At 36.8% G+C, this 18,243-nt stretch overlaps 1 protein-coding gene across 3 annotated transcripts in view; it reads left to right on the forward strand.

Moving 5' to 3' along the window:
* Positions 1-18,243, forward strand: part of EFR3A (EFR3 homolog A) — an 82,950-nt gene that overhangs the window by 268 nt on the left and 64,439 nt on the right. For 2 of the 3 annotated variants that reach the window (XM_084282245.1, XM_084282247.1), the window contains exons 2-3: positions 5,152-5,201; positions 10,431-10,520. In XM_084282245.1, coding sequence (XP_084138371.1) covers positions 10,508-10,520 — 13 coding nt within the window. In that variant the 5' untranslated portion in view covers positions 5,152-5,201; positions 10,431-10,507. The remainder of the gene's footprint in view (positions 1-5,151; positions 5,202-10,430; positions 10,521-18,243) is intronic. The other variant, XM_084282246.1, reaches the window with a different exon arrangement.

The following is an 18,243-nucleotide window of genomic DNA, read 5'->3' on the forward strand; positions in this document are numbered from 1 at the left end:
GGGGAGCTCTGAGGGACTTGGGGGGCTGCCTGGAGGAGGACTGGGAGAGGAGAAACCCCCTCAGCCTGTCCTCCTGTGAGCCCCCTGCTGTGCTGCTTGACCCCTCAGGGGAACCCCCAGCTCCAGGAGGCCTTCTGTGAGGCGATCATGCGTTAAAAAACAAAAATATATTTAAAAACAAAAACAAAAACAAAACACCAGCATCTTTCTGTCAGTAGTCTGGGATGTGCTCAAATATCCCTGTGTTATCAGTCTGCAAGCAGGGAAGGTGTGTGTGTGGGGGGTGTTTGAGTTTTTCCCACAGTGGTCTCCTTCAGCTGGCCCATAACACATCTCGCTGAGCGTTAATTAAACCCTTGTAACTAACTGTGCAATACAACTACGCTGCCACAGCATTCTTAAAGAGCTTCATCGTCTACTCCAAAGCTGTTACATGCTTTGCTGCTGCTGTCAGGGCCTCTGTCATAGCAGTGCCTGGCAGATTATGGTCATTTTAATGGACAGTCATTACCGGATGGATTTACCAGACTGCTGTACTTACCAGTAAGCGTGCCGCATGGAGCCATACTTAAGATAATTGAGGGGCAGGTTCCCAAATCCTGTTACTGAGAGCTAATTATATTACAACTTTTTTCTTTAAGCTTAATACATGTAGCAAAGTATCCCATCGTACTTCGGGCTGAGATACTAGGAAGGCAAAAAAGCCTTGAGTGGATTATGAGATCTCTGTGCTTCGTTGGCGAATTAGTGGAAAAGCCTGTGGCTGAGAGCCGAGGCTATAATTTCAGTATCAAAATCAAGTTAGCTAGCCCACGTTATACCTTGTAAATCTACAAAAGATGTTTGCCCTGCAAATTGTATAGGAAAGATAAGACCATTCAAAGCTTTGGCAAGGCATGGGCAATCTACTTCCTGAAGTAATGTAATGTACTAAAAATCATTTGAAATATTTTCTTGAGTAACTTTAGTATTTAAGACATCTTGCCAGAAGACTCATGTATGGATGCTTTTAAAAATGTTGGTAAAATTTTCTTGGGAAGTTGGCAATTTGACTTAAAATCTTGACTGTGGTGCCTTGATGCTTGCGAATGCTTATGCACAGATTTTGTGCAAACTTATTAATAACACTTATAATATTTTTCTAAAAATTGTTAGAATGGAATTAATTTCTGATTCATGAAAAAAAAAAAAAGAATTGGAATGTAGCTTGTAATTAATATTTAATTATAAGGTAACTGTTTTAAGTTGTGCATCATGTTATGAAAATGTTTGCAGTTAATGAACATTAACATCTCTATTTCTGACCCAGGCTCATTTAGGAGAGAAGAACAAACAAATTTTGTATTAAATATAAGTGGAAGGAGACGTTGCAATATTAATCAGATTCATCAGTTGAACTTCAAGTATAATGAAAGGGAACTGCACTTGTAATTATGGAATCTAAATTGTAAAAAGTACAGGACAGAAACAGCTTTTGTTGGTATCAGCAACTTAATTGCACAGCCTAATTCTGTAATGAAATACTACTTGTAAAATTACTGTGATATTCTCAAACAACTTTGAAGATCTTTGTTTTGATATATAGAAGCAGATCATGTGCTTTTCAGTTGAAAAAGGAAAAAGTGTTTATTTGATGGATTTTTAAGCCACCGCTGGCTGGCAACATATGTACCAGGGCATAGGAATGGTGCCTTTAACTTTATGAATGAAATGGATATTGGGTTAAACTAGCCTTTGAGAAAGGAGGGAAAGTATTACTCAGGAACACTTATTTAATGTCTCTTGTCCTGAAACCATATACTCAGACTGAATTCTGTAAGGTGAGGCAGGACAAATATCCTTTTAGTTATGCCTGTTCAGGTGGGCTCTGGTGGGTGAAATAACAGGGTTGCCACTCCACTTTAACACAGCCAGGTTCATGTGTGGCATTGCTTCTCTTCCTGAGAAAGCTAATTCAAAATCAAGTTAGGTACATTCATAGAATTGAACTGGGCTATGTAATTCTATCTCAAATTGCGTTTTTGGGAGTTCTGGAAATTGTACTTGGAGCCTAACAGTCTACGTTTAAGAATGAGCATGTGACTTCTTAATGTTGCATCTCATTGGCCATTTGCCAATCCACAAAACTAAACTTTTTGACCAATTTTTCAAATAGAAAACATGAGTGGGTGGGGAAACAAGTGATATAAAAATTTAATGTGCAGCGTGTTTTAAAATTTTCAGCTCATGCCTGCCCAGCCTTCATTGCCTGACTCTCAGAGATGCTTAAACTTGCATTCCCTTTGTCTTAATTTGCAGGAATGGATGGGTGCCCAGCTGACAATGTCATTTTGAATGCTCAAAGTCAAGTTAATTATTTATAGTGTTACATAACCAAGTTAGGTAATGGTGGACTTACCAAAAGAAAATACAGTACCCTAGGTATGCCAATTTCTGCTTCTTTCCCTGAAACTCAAGGATGTGTTACATTTTTGGAAACACAGATCTGATTGTGTTGAATTCAGAAGATAACTTGGTTATTAATACTTTTTCTTCCCTCATCCAGCACTTGTGCGTATGAATTTAATTAAAAAAAAGATGTTTATTAAATCAGATTTGGCACAGAACTTTTTTTTTCTTCTTTCTTCTCCACTGGAATAGAGCCATATACTGTAAAATTACTGTTACAGTCTGCCACAGTGAAATATGATTCATGAGATTTTTCCATTTTAGATGTTTTACGGAGATTTTTTTTTCATAAGCCAAACAGGAAAAAAAGTTGACTGCTCTTTAGTTTTCGTTTTAGTGCCATTTATGGAATCTTTGGATAATAAGAAATAGCTTCGGCTGTTCTTTAATTTTGTATCTCAGGTTATTTAAAGTAACGACGATAAGTCAAAGGTAAGCACACAAGGGAGGAGATGATCAGGAACAATCAGTAGAACGAAGTGTTTTTTTACTCCTGTGATAAAGCTGCTTCAATCTACTAGAACAATGGATTTCCTTATCCTTGCCAAATTGTTCATGACCTTTTTAAAACTGAACTGAAAGTGTTTGTTAAGAAAAATGACCCTTATGTGACACACAAGTATCGATCTGCCTTTTAATATACAGTGTATTTACATGTAAATACATTGTACTTAATTTTTAGTTGTTTAGAATTACTACTATCCTTAGGAAAGCAAAATAACCTGTAGGCCTTGGCAGAAAACGAGTTATGACTCCTAGTTACCTCTTTTGCAAATCTAGGAGTTGGTTGCGTTGTGTGTATTGTATGGGTACGTAGCCTTAACTTTCCTCTGGTGGTCGGTAAAATATCACAGAATGATGTAGACACGTTAAACACTATTCCCTGTTTAGGAAAACTAAACTGTGGCTGCCTTATTGTGGTTTGCTGTGTCTTTTTTAAATTATAGTTGAGTTCTAGTTCAAAAAATTGTGTTTTTTCTTTTTCCTCTCTTGATCTGTAAAATCTAATTCAGTGACAAAACAGCAAATCAAACTCATAGTGGGAAGCTTCTTATTTTAGTTTAGTTCTGTTCTACCATGTCTATTAGAGGAGCTACTAGCATCAGTGGACTGAACTTTGCTCTATAACTAATCAGTCTGTGATTCAACACTTTGTTGAGAGGAAATTGTGGACTCTGTTCTGCATTTAAATATCACAGCACCTCCATATTGAATTCTTTGGCCCTGTTACACGTCATGAAGTGTTTAAAAAGCAGCAAACTATATAAAAACAAAACCAACAATTTTCTCTTTGAACAGCTGTCTGGAATGTTTAAGCAACTGTCTGGTAATTTCTACATTAACATCTTCTGAAGTTAGTTGACTGACTTAGCAGCAACAGTGGTATTGTACTAGCATAGTGTTTTGAGTTCCTGATTGCTAGTGACAGTCAGCAAAACGCTGAGTCTTTGTCACTTGACTCCCATGAACCTCTTATCAGGCTTTTTGCATTTTTATGTAGTTCTAATATCTCAGTAAATCTGTCTTCTGTAATCTCTCAGCTAAATTCTGTACTGCACTCTAATTCTGCTTTTCCAGGTTACTGCTTAACATCACAATCCACATATTTCTGCTTATCAAATTATGCTGCTTCTCCCTCTGTCCTTGGAGAGGGACATACAGCTTGATACCAGGACAGGATATTTTAAATAAATTACTTTGAAGCACTGTTTTTAATCATGGTTGCTGTCAGCAAATTGGAACCTTTTGTTGAAATAAGTACACAATCAGAGTCAAATTTATTTTTAGTAACTATGAACATTGCTTTGGTGTATGATTATTTAAACATACTTGTGACCAAATAAAATGTTTGTTCCAACATTGTCAGTGCCTTCAATAATAATCTTTGTTATATACACCTATAAACAGATACTAGGTGTATTTTTTCCATGTAAATTCTTTTTTTTTTTTTGAAAGCAATAGCACAGTCTGTTTAACTGAGATTTTTTATTTTTTTTAATTTATAAAAAGGTATGTTTACAAGAAGGTGGTGGTTAATAAAACCAATTAAGCTGGTTTAACATTAAAAAAAAAAAAGATGATTTGCATTTTAATAATAATTGCTTAAACATTATATTAGGGTATGTTTATCCCTAAAAAAAGGTTGTTATAAATTTGTTAATTGTGTAAAAATATGTAATCACATCAAAAATATGCCAAGCAGCCTTTGTTTACAGTAGCTTGCTCTCTGGTCTAAGATCTATCTATTTCTTTTTAATACCGGGAGAAAAATGTACTAGAAAGTCCCACATGGATTTTTAGCATAGCTTTTCTTTGCTATGCTAACAGAAACCTTTCAGAGCCCTTTTAATGAGGTAGTGCTGTCATTTCCATTTGAAGTAGAAGTATCCTGTAAGGCTATACACCATTCAGCACCATAAACAGTGACAGTGGGAAAGGTCATCCCAGTAAACACAAGGAAAATGTTTAATTGGGCATCAGAAGTAAGAACAGAATGACAGATTTCAATAACAGATTTCAAGAGCTGGAAAAACCTACATGTAGTCTGGTGAGATGAAATGATATCTGGATTTCTGTGGTAACAGCCTCTGATGTTGGAGCTAAGGAATGTGACTTGGCTCATTTTTTATAAGTTTCTACATATGTCTGGATGCAAATTGTCTAAAGATACTGTCTTGACTTACATTTCTGTTTTCTTTATAGCTTATATTTTGTGAAATTGAAGACAGATTCCTGATTAACAATGCCTGCTAGTAAGTATTGTTGCCTCCAGTACCTTCAGATAATGTTTAAGGGGGGGCTAAAATTCTAACAGAATTAACACGGGGGTAAAAGGGGTTGGAAACAAACAACAACTGATGATCACTTGCAGTCGTTTTAAAAATATTTAAGATCTTCATATTACCCAGCCTCAACCTTTGTAGATCTCAGTGTATTTTTTCTAAAGAAACCTCGTAGTTTCTGATTTGTTTCTGTTCAGTTAGATGTGCACAGTTTAACATTGATAATTTTTATGATTTAAAGTATGTTCTGAAATATTTGTACTCAAAAAGATATTTCATTATAGTGATATCTATCTTTGGCAAATTGCAAGTATTGTTTATAGTAGGTAGAATTGCTGTTTAGTATATAAAGTGATGAGACAAAAATTTTAACATTTCAACAAATCAAATGCGATTTTTGAAGCAGATGTTTCTAAGAATCAAATTCTTATTTACTATGAAGAGTAGCAACTTTCACAAATCAAAAGAAATACCACTAATATTTTTTTTCTAGCTTTTTCTATTGTATACTTAGAAAAATCTGGTGTGGTCTCTAGCAACATCAGTCTTTGGATAAAGCAAACTGCTTTATCATGAGAATAAAGAGTTCTTCAAAAAGTTACAGTACAGTGGTATTGAGTGTACTTATTTATAGGTTTGTCATGAGTTTCACAAGTGTTTAATTTCATTTGGAAACATTTGAGGATTTTATTTAGCTGACTTAAGATTTGTAAAAAGCTGTGCCTACTGGATACTTAAATATTGTACTATAATTGTTGTGTTACATGGTCACACCTCTATGAATGTCTAATCTTTAAGAGTGGTCATATTTTGATATGTAGTACAGTTTGAGCCACTGTAATGTAAAATACTTTAATGTAAGTATTTAGGATTCTTTTAATTTTCTGGTAATAAATAAATAAATAAATAAATAAACCCTATTCCTCTACATAGACATGAGTTTATGTAAAAAAAAATAGTGGTAAATATTAATGTATGCTTTATGTATATATTCAGATTTGTAAGTGCTGGCATAAAGTGTTCAAAGTGTACTGTGGTCAAGCTTTTTGAATATCATGAACTGTTGCTGTGTTTCAATTGCAGTTTTTAGTACTAATAAGGCCTCTATCATGATAGTCATTTATGCTGGGAGCGTTTTTTGTTTTTTAAGCAATTAGACTGGAAGAGTAAAATCTTTTTTTCTACACCAGGTATTTTTATGCTGATGGTCATTTTTAACACTATTTAACCTAATGCATGTAGATAACTACAGGGTCAGGTGGAACTTAAATGAGACCAAAACATCTGTAGTGAGGTGTTCAGAACTATCCCACCATTTATTTCTCTTCTGTGTGTATTAGATCATTTTTTTTGAGTATATGAGCAAAGATAAGGCAATATAATATGCATGTATATTATAGACTGCCCTCAACTTCACCTTTTGGAATGTGCTGTCTACTAATTCAGGCTTCTTGATAGATTCCACAGGATTCTTTTCAGAGCATATTGAGGAAACATTGGTTGGCGCTGTAGAGAGTTAACTTTGAAATCGTAAATTACTTGTTTTTTGTAATCTGTAAACATTCACCGTGAAGGTGGGAACTACCACTTGGACTTCCCTTGTCCCATGCATCAACAGGTTCATTGAGCATCTTTAAGAACAGAGTGTGGAAAAGGCTCTGAAATATTTTCCAGAAATGTTTTCTGTTCTGCTAGGATAAGTTTTAATGGAAGTAAATAGTAGGATATTTTTACAAGGAAAGCTTGATGGAGTTTTCAGATCATCCTGACCTGTCTTCCAGTGTCATTCTACTTGCTTTCATGAGTCTATATCAGTTCCTTTTAGAAGTTTTACACCTTTTTCAAGTATGCTATTGAAGCAATATCAAGGTGTGGAAGCGGTAGTTTAGAAAGTCAGGAAAAGCCAGGACAGTGGTGTTAGGGAAAAACTGCACAGAGAGACTTGGTCTTTTCAGGGACTTTCACTCTTCCCAGAGACATTTTAAAACTCAGCCTGAAGTTATTACAGTTATCACTTCCCTCAGTATTAACTGTCTAAAAAATATGCATGAAGTCCAGGATAATCATAGGATAATCAGTCCTATTAATCCAGGATAATCAATTGCTAGGTGTTTGTTACATATTGGGGTAGTCATTTTTTAATTGATGTTGCTGTTGATCAATCGCACATAAGAATATGGAGTCACAGTGCTGCATTGAACCCTTAACAAAATAATGTTAAGGTTTTTGTCTCAATACAGTATTATTTTGCTCATAAAGCCAAATTTTCAACCTGTTCTTTTAATCTTAGATGCAACAGTGCTTGGCTTGAGCTAGCCAAGGCATGGCCTTTGCATTGACATCTAGTTTGTAGAGCTATCGTGTAATGCTGTAATTGCTGCAGCAATCGTAGGGAGCTTGCCAAAGCAGTGCTTTAGTAAATATTTGTAAAAAATATTTTTTGTAGCAATAACAATTTTCAGTAGTCTGTACAGATAATTTCATTTAACACGTTGCAGAACATGGGTGATTTCAGTGGTTTTGTTGGCTGCATTTGAGTTGAAATGACACAAATGCTTTTGTTAAGGAAAAAAGCGTAGATAAATCATTTACCAAAGCAATTAAGACTAGTTCTTCAGCATTAAGTTCCAGATGTTCACACTTAATGAGTTGCTTGAAATACAGTTTTCTAGCTAATGATTTTTTTTTCAGAAATAGCTAAACTACTTACTTAAGTAGTTTCCCTGACTTAAATTAAATGGTCAACTTAAAGGCAGTTTTCATACGAAAGTGAACTTGCTTGGAGTAGAAAAAATAAGTTTGATACAGGTGACAATGTCTGCATAGTATAGGAAGGTATTTTACTTGTGATAGCTATATGCATGGATGTCTCCTTTTTAGTCATCTTTTACATGACTTACTCTTAATTTCTTTAACATACTTAAATTCTATACTTGATTTTGAAGGCTTTGTTAATAATATTACTTTGAACTGATCCTATCTGGTGATTAGCAGATCACTGTATGACTGCCTACATGTCTGACAAGCAAATTCAGAGAGTAAATAAAAGGATTTTGACAAATGTAATTTGCCGTTATTCTTTTATTGAACTGATAATTGCAAAAGTTAGTAATCCAAACATCCCCCCTACTCTTTGCCAGTTAGAAAGAGATCACTTGATCTAAGAGCTTCATGTATCAGTTACGGGGAAATTTTTCCACAATCTGGCCTGTTTCTGGTGCAGTAAGTTTTGGTAACTTCACAGTGCTTCCCAAAGTATGCTGAGTGTCTCGATTCCTTCTCCTTAAACTATGTAAAATTTTGTTTCCTCAACTGTAAAAATACCCTGTGGCTTTTTGTCGGTCTTTTGTGGACAAACAACTAGTCTGCAGCTGCGTTGTACTGGTAACATCCGTAGTCTGGGTGATACAAAAGTAAGTAAAAGATAGAACAGCTAAATAGAGTGATTATCTTTCTTATTTCTTGGATGTTGCTGCTTTGAGATATGTTACTTCATAATCTTTATAAAAAAAAAAAAAAAAGTTTTTTCTTTTTAAATAGGGCTTCTTTGCTAAGCATAGGAAGGAAAACAGCATTTGAAATAGTTACTTGAAATATGAATGAATTCTTAGCTCGTATTAATGTTCTTTACTCTTTTTAAGAGGCATGCAGTGTTTTCATTTTGAATTTCTTTCCCCTGCAACAACTTAGGGAAAATTTAGTTATTTATCTAGGTTTATTCTATAGTAATAAGATAGTTAATAAGAAGGGAAGGTTTATTTCCCTATGAAGTACAGTTCTACAGTACCCCATGGTGGTTGGAGATGCATTCCTAATTCTGTCCCCATAAATACTTCATGGGCTAATGCATTCTGTTTTTTTGGTTTGTTTGTTCGTTTGTTTTTAGCAAAAATGATGTCACAGTTCTAATTAATATCTGTGTCCAATCCTTCCACCTAACATACTTTTTCTCATCTGGTGTATGCTTCTCATATACCCTTGGCACATTAAAGCCCCAAATGGGACCTTCCACATAATGAAATGTTTTTCATAATTGCCTTAATTCATTTTGTATGCAGTAGAAATCCTATTAGCTCTCTAACAGTATTGTTGACTACTTAGAATGGTGTTAAAATAAATACATTATAACACTATAAAATTTTGGCTGTTATGAAAGAATTACATAGGGAATTATCTCACATCATCATCTGCTGCTTGATTCTAGCACCTGAGAGGAAGAAGCAGCTCTGTTATTGTCTGTCGCTGGAAGCTTTTTAAATCAAGTCCCTCTTTGAACTGCTTAATCAGACCAACACAAGAACTTGAAAAACAGATGCTAAGGGAAGGTCATCATTTGCGCTACCTTGGCAGTTTGCCATGTGTTAGACAGAGGCCTGTAAGGGAAAATAACTGTTTGTCAGGATGTCTGTGACTATTATAATACTGTGATCACAAAGTATATAATGGATTCTTTTCATAATAAACAATACAAGCCTCCAATATGTAAACATTTAGATACAGGTTTTCTCGATCTGGTTTTTAGCTGATCGTATTTTCCACACTGAAAAGAAAAAGTAAAAATTCATCTTAATGTATCCTTTGATCATGATAAGAAAAAAAATCCAGGAATTTATAGCTGAAAGAATTGTACTTTGTGGCTCTATTTCACTCATGATAGCACAACCAACTTTGTGGCCTAGTGGAGTGGCTGCTTCCATACTTTTTAATGAATCTGCATGATTTCTTTAAGACTTCGTAATTTTTGAATAGATATTTAATTTGTTGCTTTCTGTTGGCTCTCAATTTCCTCCATGTAAGTATCATCCTAAGTCTGCTTGGGAAGGGGGAATTGCATGCTTCATAGAAAGTGAAGATCACTTGTACTAACACATTGCAAATAGTATCTAGTGATGTCATTCCTGCCTTCATCATCTTCCATTTATTTTGGATCACTCTTAAGTATGGCTAAATGCACAATTTTTCTAATACATAGGTTGTCAAAACCTGGAAAGTACGTTTCTTCAGCTGTTGTTAGTTTGGTGTGTGCAGTTTGGGCATATGATTATTGAGTTACGTGTAAGAGCTGAACTTAATACTGTCCACATCAAAGCCTAGATGTGCTTTTAAACTATATGTAGACACCTCACTGATTGTTAAAAGGTAGCTTAATATTTTTTTTCCCCAGGTTTTATTAAAATATTTTATCGTTGTTATTTACAGAAATTACTTTGCAACTGGTTTTTCTATCAGTCGATTAACCTTCATGTGCAGCATTGTTTGCTATTGATTTCTCAATCATGGGACGAAAGGGTAAGAAGTCTGATGCTGTTTATGCATGCGAGTGCCCTGATTTCTTTTTATGCATGACAACAAAGAAAAATTGATTTGGGGAGGAGTTGAGTTTTGCAGTCTGTGATTAAATGCATGCATCTGTGGAAAGACAGGGTAAACTGTGCTTTTAAAATGTTTTGGCCATCTCTTTACATGGCATGTGGACTGTCTTTCCTGTCACCATTATGTCACAAGGATACCCAGTGGTTCTCAGAAAATCAGGTACTTAGTGAATTGCTGAAGATGGAAATTAACCCTGTATGTGAAACTTGGCTTTCAAGGAGCGCTATTTTTTTCCTAGAAAATGACATAATTCAAAATTAATTCTTACAGCAATTAGACAGAAAGGAGTAGAAAGCTTGGGTAAGTAGGTGAATGAGACTTTTCCTCATACAGTAAGTCGTAGATATCAGCTGATTCCGGATTTTCCTGTTTTGAAGGTGCTTAGGTGAACAAAGTGCTGCTTGATTCCTTATTTTTTGAGTTCATGTCCCTAAAGTATCTTAGGAAATCCTGTTTGTTTGTAGCTGATGTGCTCAAGGGAATGACCTGTGGCTCCTACTAGTATCCCAGATAACTCAGACAACACAAACTTTTTGGTACCTATGTAGAGGTCAGTATGAGATTTTTCCAACATAAGGAGTAATTGTTCACATTTCAAAAGTTAAAACAATTACAGAATTCTTGTCTTGCAGAAATACAGGTAAGAATCTTGAGATTAGCAACTTAAATTAAGAAACTATTTAAGTTTCCTACAAGTAAAATATAAAAAGCAAATTGGTTAAATCTACTGATAGATTTTTTTTTTTATTGAACATGTGTTTAAATAAGTAAATGTACTTGTGTAGATTGAATATTGCAGTAGTCTGACATGCATGCTCTTAATTCATAGGAAAAAAAGTTTCAGGATAATTTAATTGCCTAGTCTGTTAATTTACATGTGCAAATAACTGTGCTTATGAAAAGAACATTACTGAAGTGCAGCTATTTTAAGTTTAAGAACTTTGATTTCTTTAAAATATGGTATGCTTTTTCTATACTAGAAACATGGCAATAAAAATTAATCTTTTATAAAGATAAGCAAAATCCCCAGCAATTATGTGGCAAAAGATAAATATGTGACTTTAAAATAAGCACATTTTTTAGTTCTTTTTAAATTCAGTGGCTTAAAAAATAATAGAACTGTAACAAAAGTAGAAAAAAATGAAAAATAAGGAAAATCATGGCCTCTGAATGCAGTCAAATCTTCATCCTGCTTACCTGTTAAGTGCAGTAATTTAAGTGTATGAGTTGTGAAAGATGTAATATTTTTTCTCCATAGTTAGATTTAATTTCGTAGACTAGAACAGTTCCATCCCCATGTTTGCAGGGCAAGAGTTGCCAGCAGTGTTCTGCATATTCAGTATTCATAAGAACTTTGTGTGAATGGAAAAATCAGATGCGTGTGTCTTGGCATGGGTCAGGTCTATTGCAGACCTTTAATCTGTGTGCATTGTCCTAACTATAAAAAGAACAGACATCGCTTGCCCAAATAATATAAACAATTGAAAAGCTTTAGATTTAGACTGGAATTGACATTAGTTTATTGCCTTGGTTTTGTCTGGGATAGAGTTAATTTTCTTTTTAGGGGCTGGTATGTGCCAAGTTTTGCATGTACGAGAAAAATAACTCTGATAGCACACTGATGGTTCAGTTGTTGCAGAGCAGTGCTTACACAGAGCCAAGGACTTCTCAGCTCCTCGTGCTGCCAGCAAGGTCCCTGGGGGTGCACCAGGAGCTGGAGGGAACACAGCCAGGACAGCTGGCCCAGACTGGCCGAAGGGATGTCCCATGCTGCATGGTGTTGTGCTGAACAATAAACGTGGGCTGGAGGCAGGGGCACTGCTTGGGGACATGTCAGTGGGGGGTGAGCACTCTGCATCACTTGCTCTGTGTGTGTATATGGAGAGATATATAAAATTCTCATTATTTTCCCTTCAATTCTCTCCCCATTGGTATCTGAGTTTATATATAAATATTCTCATTATTGTTTTCCCTTCAGTTCTCTCCTCCATCCCACAGGAGGAGGGGGAGGGAGTTAGCAAATGGCTGTATGATGTTTAGCTGCCTGCTGGGTTAAACCACAACACCAAATTCAAAGAGCAAAAACCTAACTTATGTTCATATAGCTTAATTATTTGCAGAATGTGCTTGTTATATCAAGTCTGAGAGTAAAAGGGTGGTTTTTTTTTTGTTTTGTTTGCTGGAAGTCTGGCTTTAACAGAAAATATTAGACACCTCGAGGTGGTTAACAACATGCTCACATATATCTGCTTCTTTGTGTATGATTATAAAGCTGTCTGTCTTCCAGACTGAGCAGCTTGGTGGGAACAGAGTGACAGCAGCAAAGGGAGGTAGCCTCTAGGTAATGAAGATGTACAGAAGAGCAATCAGTTGCGTATACATTCCTTGTGTACCCCATGGCTGATTAGAAATTACAGGAGGGGGAAAGTTGCTTTTAATTAGCTGGGATACATGGTTCTTCACAGAGCCTTCAAGGTGCATATCCTACCACTAGATTTACTCTTTTGGAGGGGAGAAAACTGTTCAGAACCTTGTAGCAGCTACTTTTCAGTTATTCTGGGACATCTGAATTGGAGCTGGAGCACTTCTTTCGAACTAATGGGGAAAATTAATGGTCGCAAGGATATTTTATAATTCAGATTAATCTAGAAGGGTTATTTTAAATGCAACTTCCGTCCTTTGTGTCTGTATTTAAAAGTGTTAATACTGAAATGCTGTTCCATGAACTTCTGTTTGCTAATTTTAGCACAAAGCTGGTCTTCTGTGAGGGCAGGATGAGCTGGAGTAAGGCTGTCTTCAGAGAAGAAAACATGTAAAATGATTACAGGCAGGACTGGAGACTTGTTCTTAATAATATATAAAGATTAATTTTTTTAATTTCTAGCCCCAAATAATTTTAATGTTCTATGTGTTCATCCACATGACCAAATGCGAATATCCCTTTTTGTCAATTCTTTTTGAGAAGAACAAATGTATAGGGATGGACATGAGCAGAGTTCTTAATTGTAAACACATTGTATTCCTTAAACAGGAACAGAGATTTTACCACATTTTGGGCCATATCTGTATTCAGCCATGTACAGTGGAAAAAAAATAATCTAATTTATGTAATGTGGTATTAAACTACTTGTATACAGAAAGTTTTGCTTTTAATTAGGAAATGATATTCAAATTTGTGTATATGTTCTGAAGTCTACCACTGAGTATACTTAAATGAGGGTAAATAATTCTTGTTTGTAAAGCTGTCTGGCCATGTTTACATTGGTATTCAGAGTGTTTTAGTAGAAGGAAGGATGTATAGATCAAAACACTCTTGCCTGTCTTGTGTGTAATTAAGTGATTTACTCTGTATTTGTTCAAATCTAGTTTCCTCAGCTAAACCTATTCACTGCACAAGCTTTGAGATTTCCAGAAAGAGGCCTGTGAGCCTTTGCTTCTGTACCATCAGGATTCTTAAACATGATGCACGTGTCTTTTTCACCCATGGAAGTCTTCTAATGCTTTTTTTTCATTATGCAGTTCAAGTGACGTGACGTGTACTCCCTGATCTACTTCAGCACGGTGCATTTGGACAATGTGTGCTGCAAGGCACTGCTGGGGAGGAGTGGAGAACTTAATCCTCCCAGCCTATGTGCTGCAGTCATAGGGTAGCTGTGGTAAAGAAATGTCAGTTTTCCTAAGAATCATTTTCGCTGAGCAGAAAGATAGTCCGAAGTATAATGTTTTGAGAATTTTTGCCTCTGCAGCTGTATTCCACCTCGTGGTTTAGATGAAGAAAATGAGTTTGAATTCATGTAGTTGTGTTGTTTTAAGGATTAAAAATAAAAGTAGCAGTAGTCTACGAGACTTCTTCACATTTCTCTACATTCAGATTTTCAGTGCATGACGCTTCAGGTGGTTATTGCCCAAAAGCATTGCGACCCTGGCCACTTGCTGACCAATTACTAGCTGGTTTGAAGTGAACTTGTCTTCTGTCGGGCAGGTGGTGGTCAAAGTTTCCAGATGTCATCCTTCAGGACCCTTCCGATAGGGTAAATAAATAGTATTGACAAAACCACGCATGCTTTTGGCCTTCATGATCATACACAAATTGGTAGCACTTGACACAGTTCCATCTGTTGCTACAGCTCAAAACCAGAAGAGGCTACTGTGTAATTGACTAGTATATCTATAAACATGCTGGCAACTTTCCCACACATCAGGAGCCGTTCCAGTTTCTTTCATGATTCTGCCCATGGATTCAAGCTATCTTGAATGGCAGAACTGTTCGTGGTGTTTGGGTGACCAGTTGTGGTGTAAGAGATGCCAAATGAGACTAATTGTGCCATTAATTGTACCATTACCACATTTATGTTGGAAGCTTTTATCATTTGTTATCGCTGCCAGATGGATGACTTTGCTCTAGCCCCTACACAGTTATCATACCATGTCATGGTGCTCTGCCCAGACATTCCTAGCTGGGCTTCTTCAGTTGCAGGATCTGCCCTGTGTGAACCTGTAGAGAGCTTGACTTCTGTCTACCATAACATGAAAGATATCTAGACTCATGCTCTTGTACCAGCTTTCTTCTGATGCCTTCTTCCCTTCTACTCTCACCCTCAGAACACACACAAATGTGAGGTACTCCAAAGGTAATGGATTAGTTTATGTGAGTATCTGTAGCAAAACAGGAGGGACCAGCAAGTGTTCAAACAGCAAAGTAACTTCACTCCTGGCAGGGGGTGAGGGCTGTGACCAGGAACCTAGGAGGAAATACAAGGGGAAAGGAAGCGTGAAAAACCTTGTTTAAAACTTGAAACTGGAACTGGGAGTGGGGAGAGTGACACAGAGGAAGTTCTGTCTGTCTGCCTTGTCTGGAGCTGGGACTGCCATCATGTCCTTCCTCTCCTTCAAGCACAACCAACGCCATCTCCTGCAGAATGGTCTTCCAGGTTAGATGATGTTCCTTCCATAACTGCTGCAATGTGGGAACAAGGTGATTCGAAAAGCAAGGTGGTCAAAAGCAGTGGGGCCAGCGGGGCAAGGGGGGTGGTTGACCCCTTCTGCTCTGCTTTCATGTGACCCCACCTGGAGCCCTGTGCTCAGCTCTGGGGCCCCCAGCACTGGAAGGACATGGACCAGAATGAGTGCAGAGGAGAGGTACAAGGCTGGTCAAGGAGCTGTTGCACCTCTCCTGGGAAGACAGGCTGAGGGAGCTGGGGTCGTTCAGCCTGGAGAAGAGAAGGCTCTGGGGAGACCTTACAGCGGCCTGCCAGTACCTAAAGGGGGATACAGGAGAGCTGGGGAGGGACTCTGTTTGGGGGTGTAGGGATAGGACAAGGGGGGATGGTTTTAATCTAAAAGAGGGAAGATTTAGGTTAGATAAAAGGAAGAAATTATTTACTCTGAGGGTGGTGAGGCCCTGGCACAGGCTGCCCAGAGAAGCTGTGGATGCCCCATCCCTGGAGGTGCTCAAGGCCAGGCTGATGGGGCTTTGGGCAGCCTGGTCTGGTGGAAGGTGTCCCTGTCTGTGGCAGGGAGGGTTGGAACAGGGTGGGGTTAAAGGTCCCTTCCAACCCCAAACTCTGCTCTGGTTCTTTGATTGTCCAGAGGGAGTTATAATGCAGACAAGTACATGCAGGTGAATGGTTTGCCTACGTCCCCACTTTATACTGATTTATGAAACACCTTACTATGAAATCGGTATGTTTATAAGTAGGAGTATCGTGACCTCTTTTTCTCCTCCTTCACTGAGTTTATCCCCCAGAACTCATTTCCTGCCCACAAACTCCATACTGAAAGCAGGAATGAAAATTGTACTTGACCAAAATATTTTTACTGTGGATGTGTTCTCAGTGCCAGCTGTGATGGGGAAAAGTTAAGGAGATGTATATAGATGTATATTTCCAGTTGTGTTTTCTGGAGTGGGAGTGATAAAATTTCCCTTTTCAGTTGTTTTATTGATAAGAAGTAAACGACCTTGCTGTGGCCAATAGAAATAGAAGTAACAGTAAGAACTAAGAAGCAAATTGCATTTTAAGTCAGAGAGGTTCTTTCACTGGGACCAGATTAATTTTAGACATTGTTAATAACGTTTTAAAAATAGACAGCTCTGGTAGTATCTCATAGTAAGAGAAGAAGAGGCGGTGTTGAAGAGAACAGAAATGAGCAAGTAAAACAAAGTTCCCATGTGAAAACAACAAAGGTGGGAGAAAGAAGAGACTGTATGGAAACACTGTAGGCAGTGGAACTTGTGAAAAAGCATGTAACCAGAGAACTTGCTGTAATGGAAAACTTCTTTTTAATGGATTAGAAGTCTTTAAATGCACCGTCCCAAAGATATCATCGTCCCTGGGGATTTGTTTTAATTGCTAATGGTTCAGAAAAGAAAGCTTCACTGAAGAAGCTTAGTGGTAAGCTTTATTTAACTAGATTTTTTTTTTTTGCATTTCTTGCTAGTAGCTTGATGTGCATTTTCATTTCTTGTTTTCACAGAAAGCTGATGTTCCAGTCATTTTCGCATGCTTTTTACTGTAGTTTTCTGTATGTATTGCCATGTTGATTCTACTGTAGACGGACACATCTTGAACTCTTACTAAACCAGAATTAGCTTTACTGTAAAAATATATTCTAGGGAGAAAATTGTTTTGTTATGTTTTGGTTTCGTTTGCTTTTGAATTTCTTTTAAATTGACTGAGCACGGAAATATGTTTATTTTTAAATGTCCAATTGCCAAACCTAAGTATTGGGTGGACTTTTCCTCATTTGCAGTTGAGTGAGATTTTGCTGTCATGGGGGTCGGAAGTGATGTCAAGAAGACTCTTGTGTTCTTGAGAAATTCGATCTGAGTGTTGGACATTTTCTTTGCAGCTTTTTAGTGGAGAGAGGCTAGAAATCGGCCATCTAGAAGGCAAATGGTGCAAGAGTAAGAGGTGGAGAAAAGGAGAGGTTGATCTGGGGGATGGGACTTCGTTTGTCTACAGGATAAGTCCTCCATTCTCCCTCAAAGTGCATCAGGGGGACGCTGCAGTGGCTGATTAGTGTCCTTATTGCATTTCTTCTTTTTATAGCAAGGTGAAGAATATTTTTAATTAACTTCCTTATATGGCCAGAATAATTTCCTTGTTCCAAAGTATTTGATCTATTTTAATAGCAGATGGGGATTGTCCTTGAAAATAGTTTTAGCTCTGAATTAAATGCATTAACTGCATCAACAGTTCACTAGCCAGGTATAGTTAGTGTACAGGTCGGTGTTATTTTGCACACTTTGCCCTATATTTGAAACAAATTTGTTTGCGTATATTTACCATTTCAGATAAAAGAAAACCAAAACAAAAGTTTATTACATAAAAGTAAAGCACTCAATTTTTATGTACTTGTATTTTAATATATTGAGCATCCGGATGTAATTTCAGTACTGTTCAGTTTTTGTCTCGATGATAGCAAAATACACATTGATCTGTAGACACAGACTTTAATGTTAATTAGACTTTTTAAAAGAACAAGAGGTTTTGGAAAATCTCGAGAGATAATAAAAATCTGAATGACCATATCCAAGCTTGACACATAATAAAAAATATTCATTAAGTGAACATGGGATATTTTTTCAGGCTGTTAATGTTCTACTGCCAGAAGAGCAGTATTAGTAAATGTTTGGAAG

This window comes from Netta rufina (assembly GCF_964035555.1).
Source record: "Netta rufina genome assembly, chromosome: 2".
Lineage (NCBI taxonomy): Eukaryota > Metazoa > Chordata > Aves > Anseriformes > Anatidae > Netta > Netta rufina.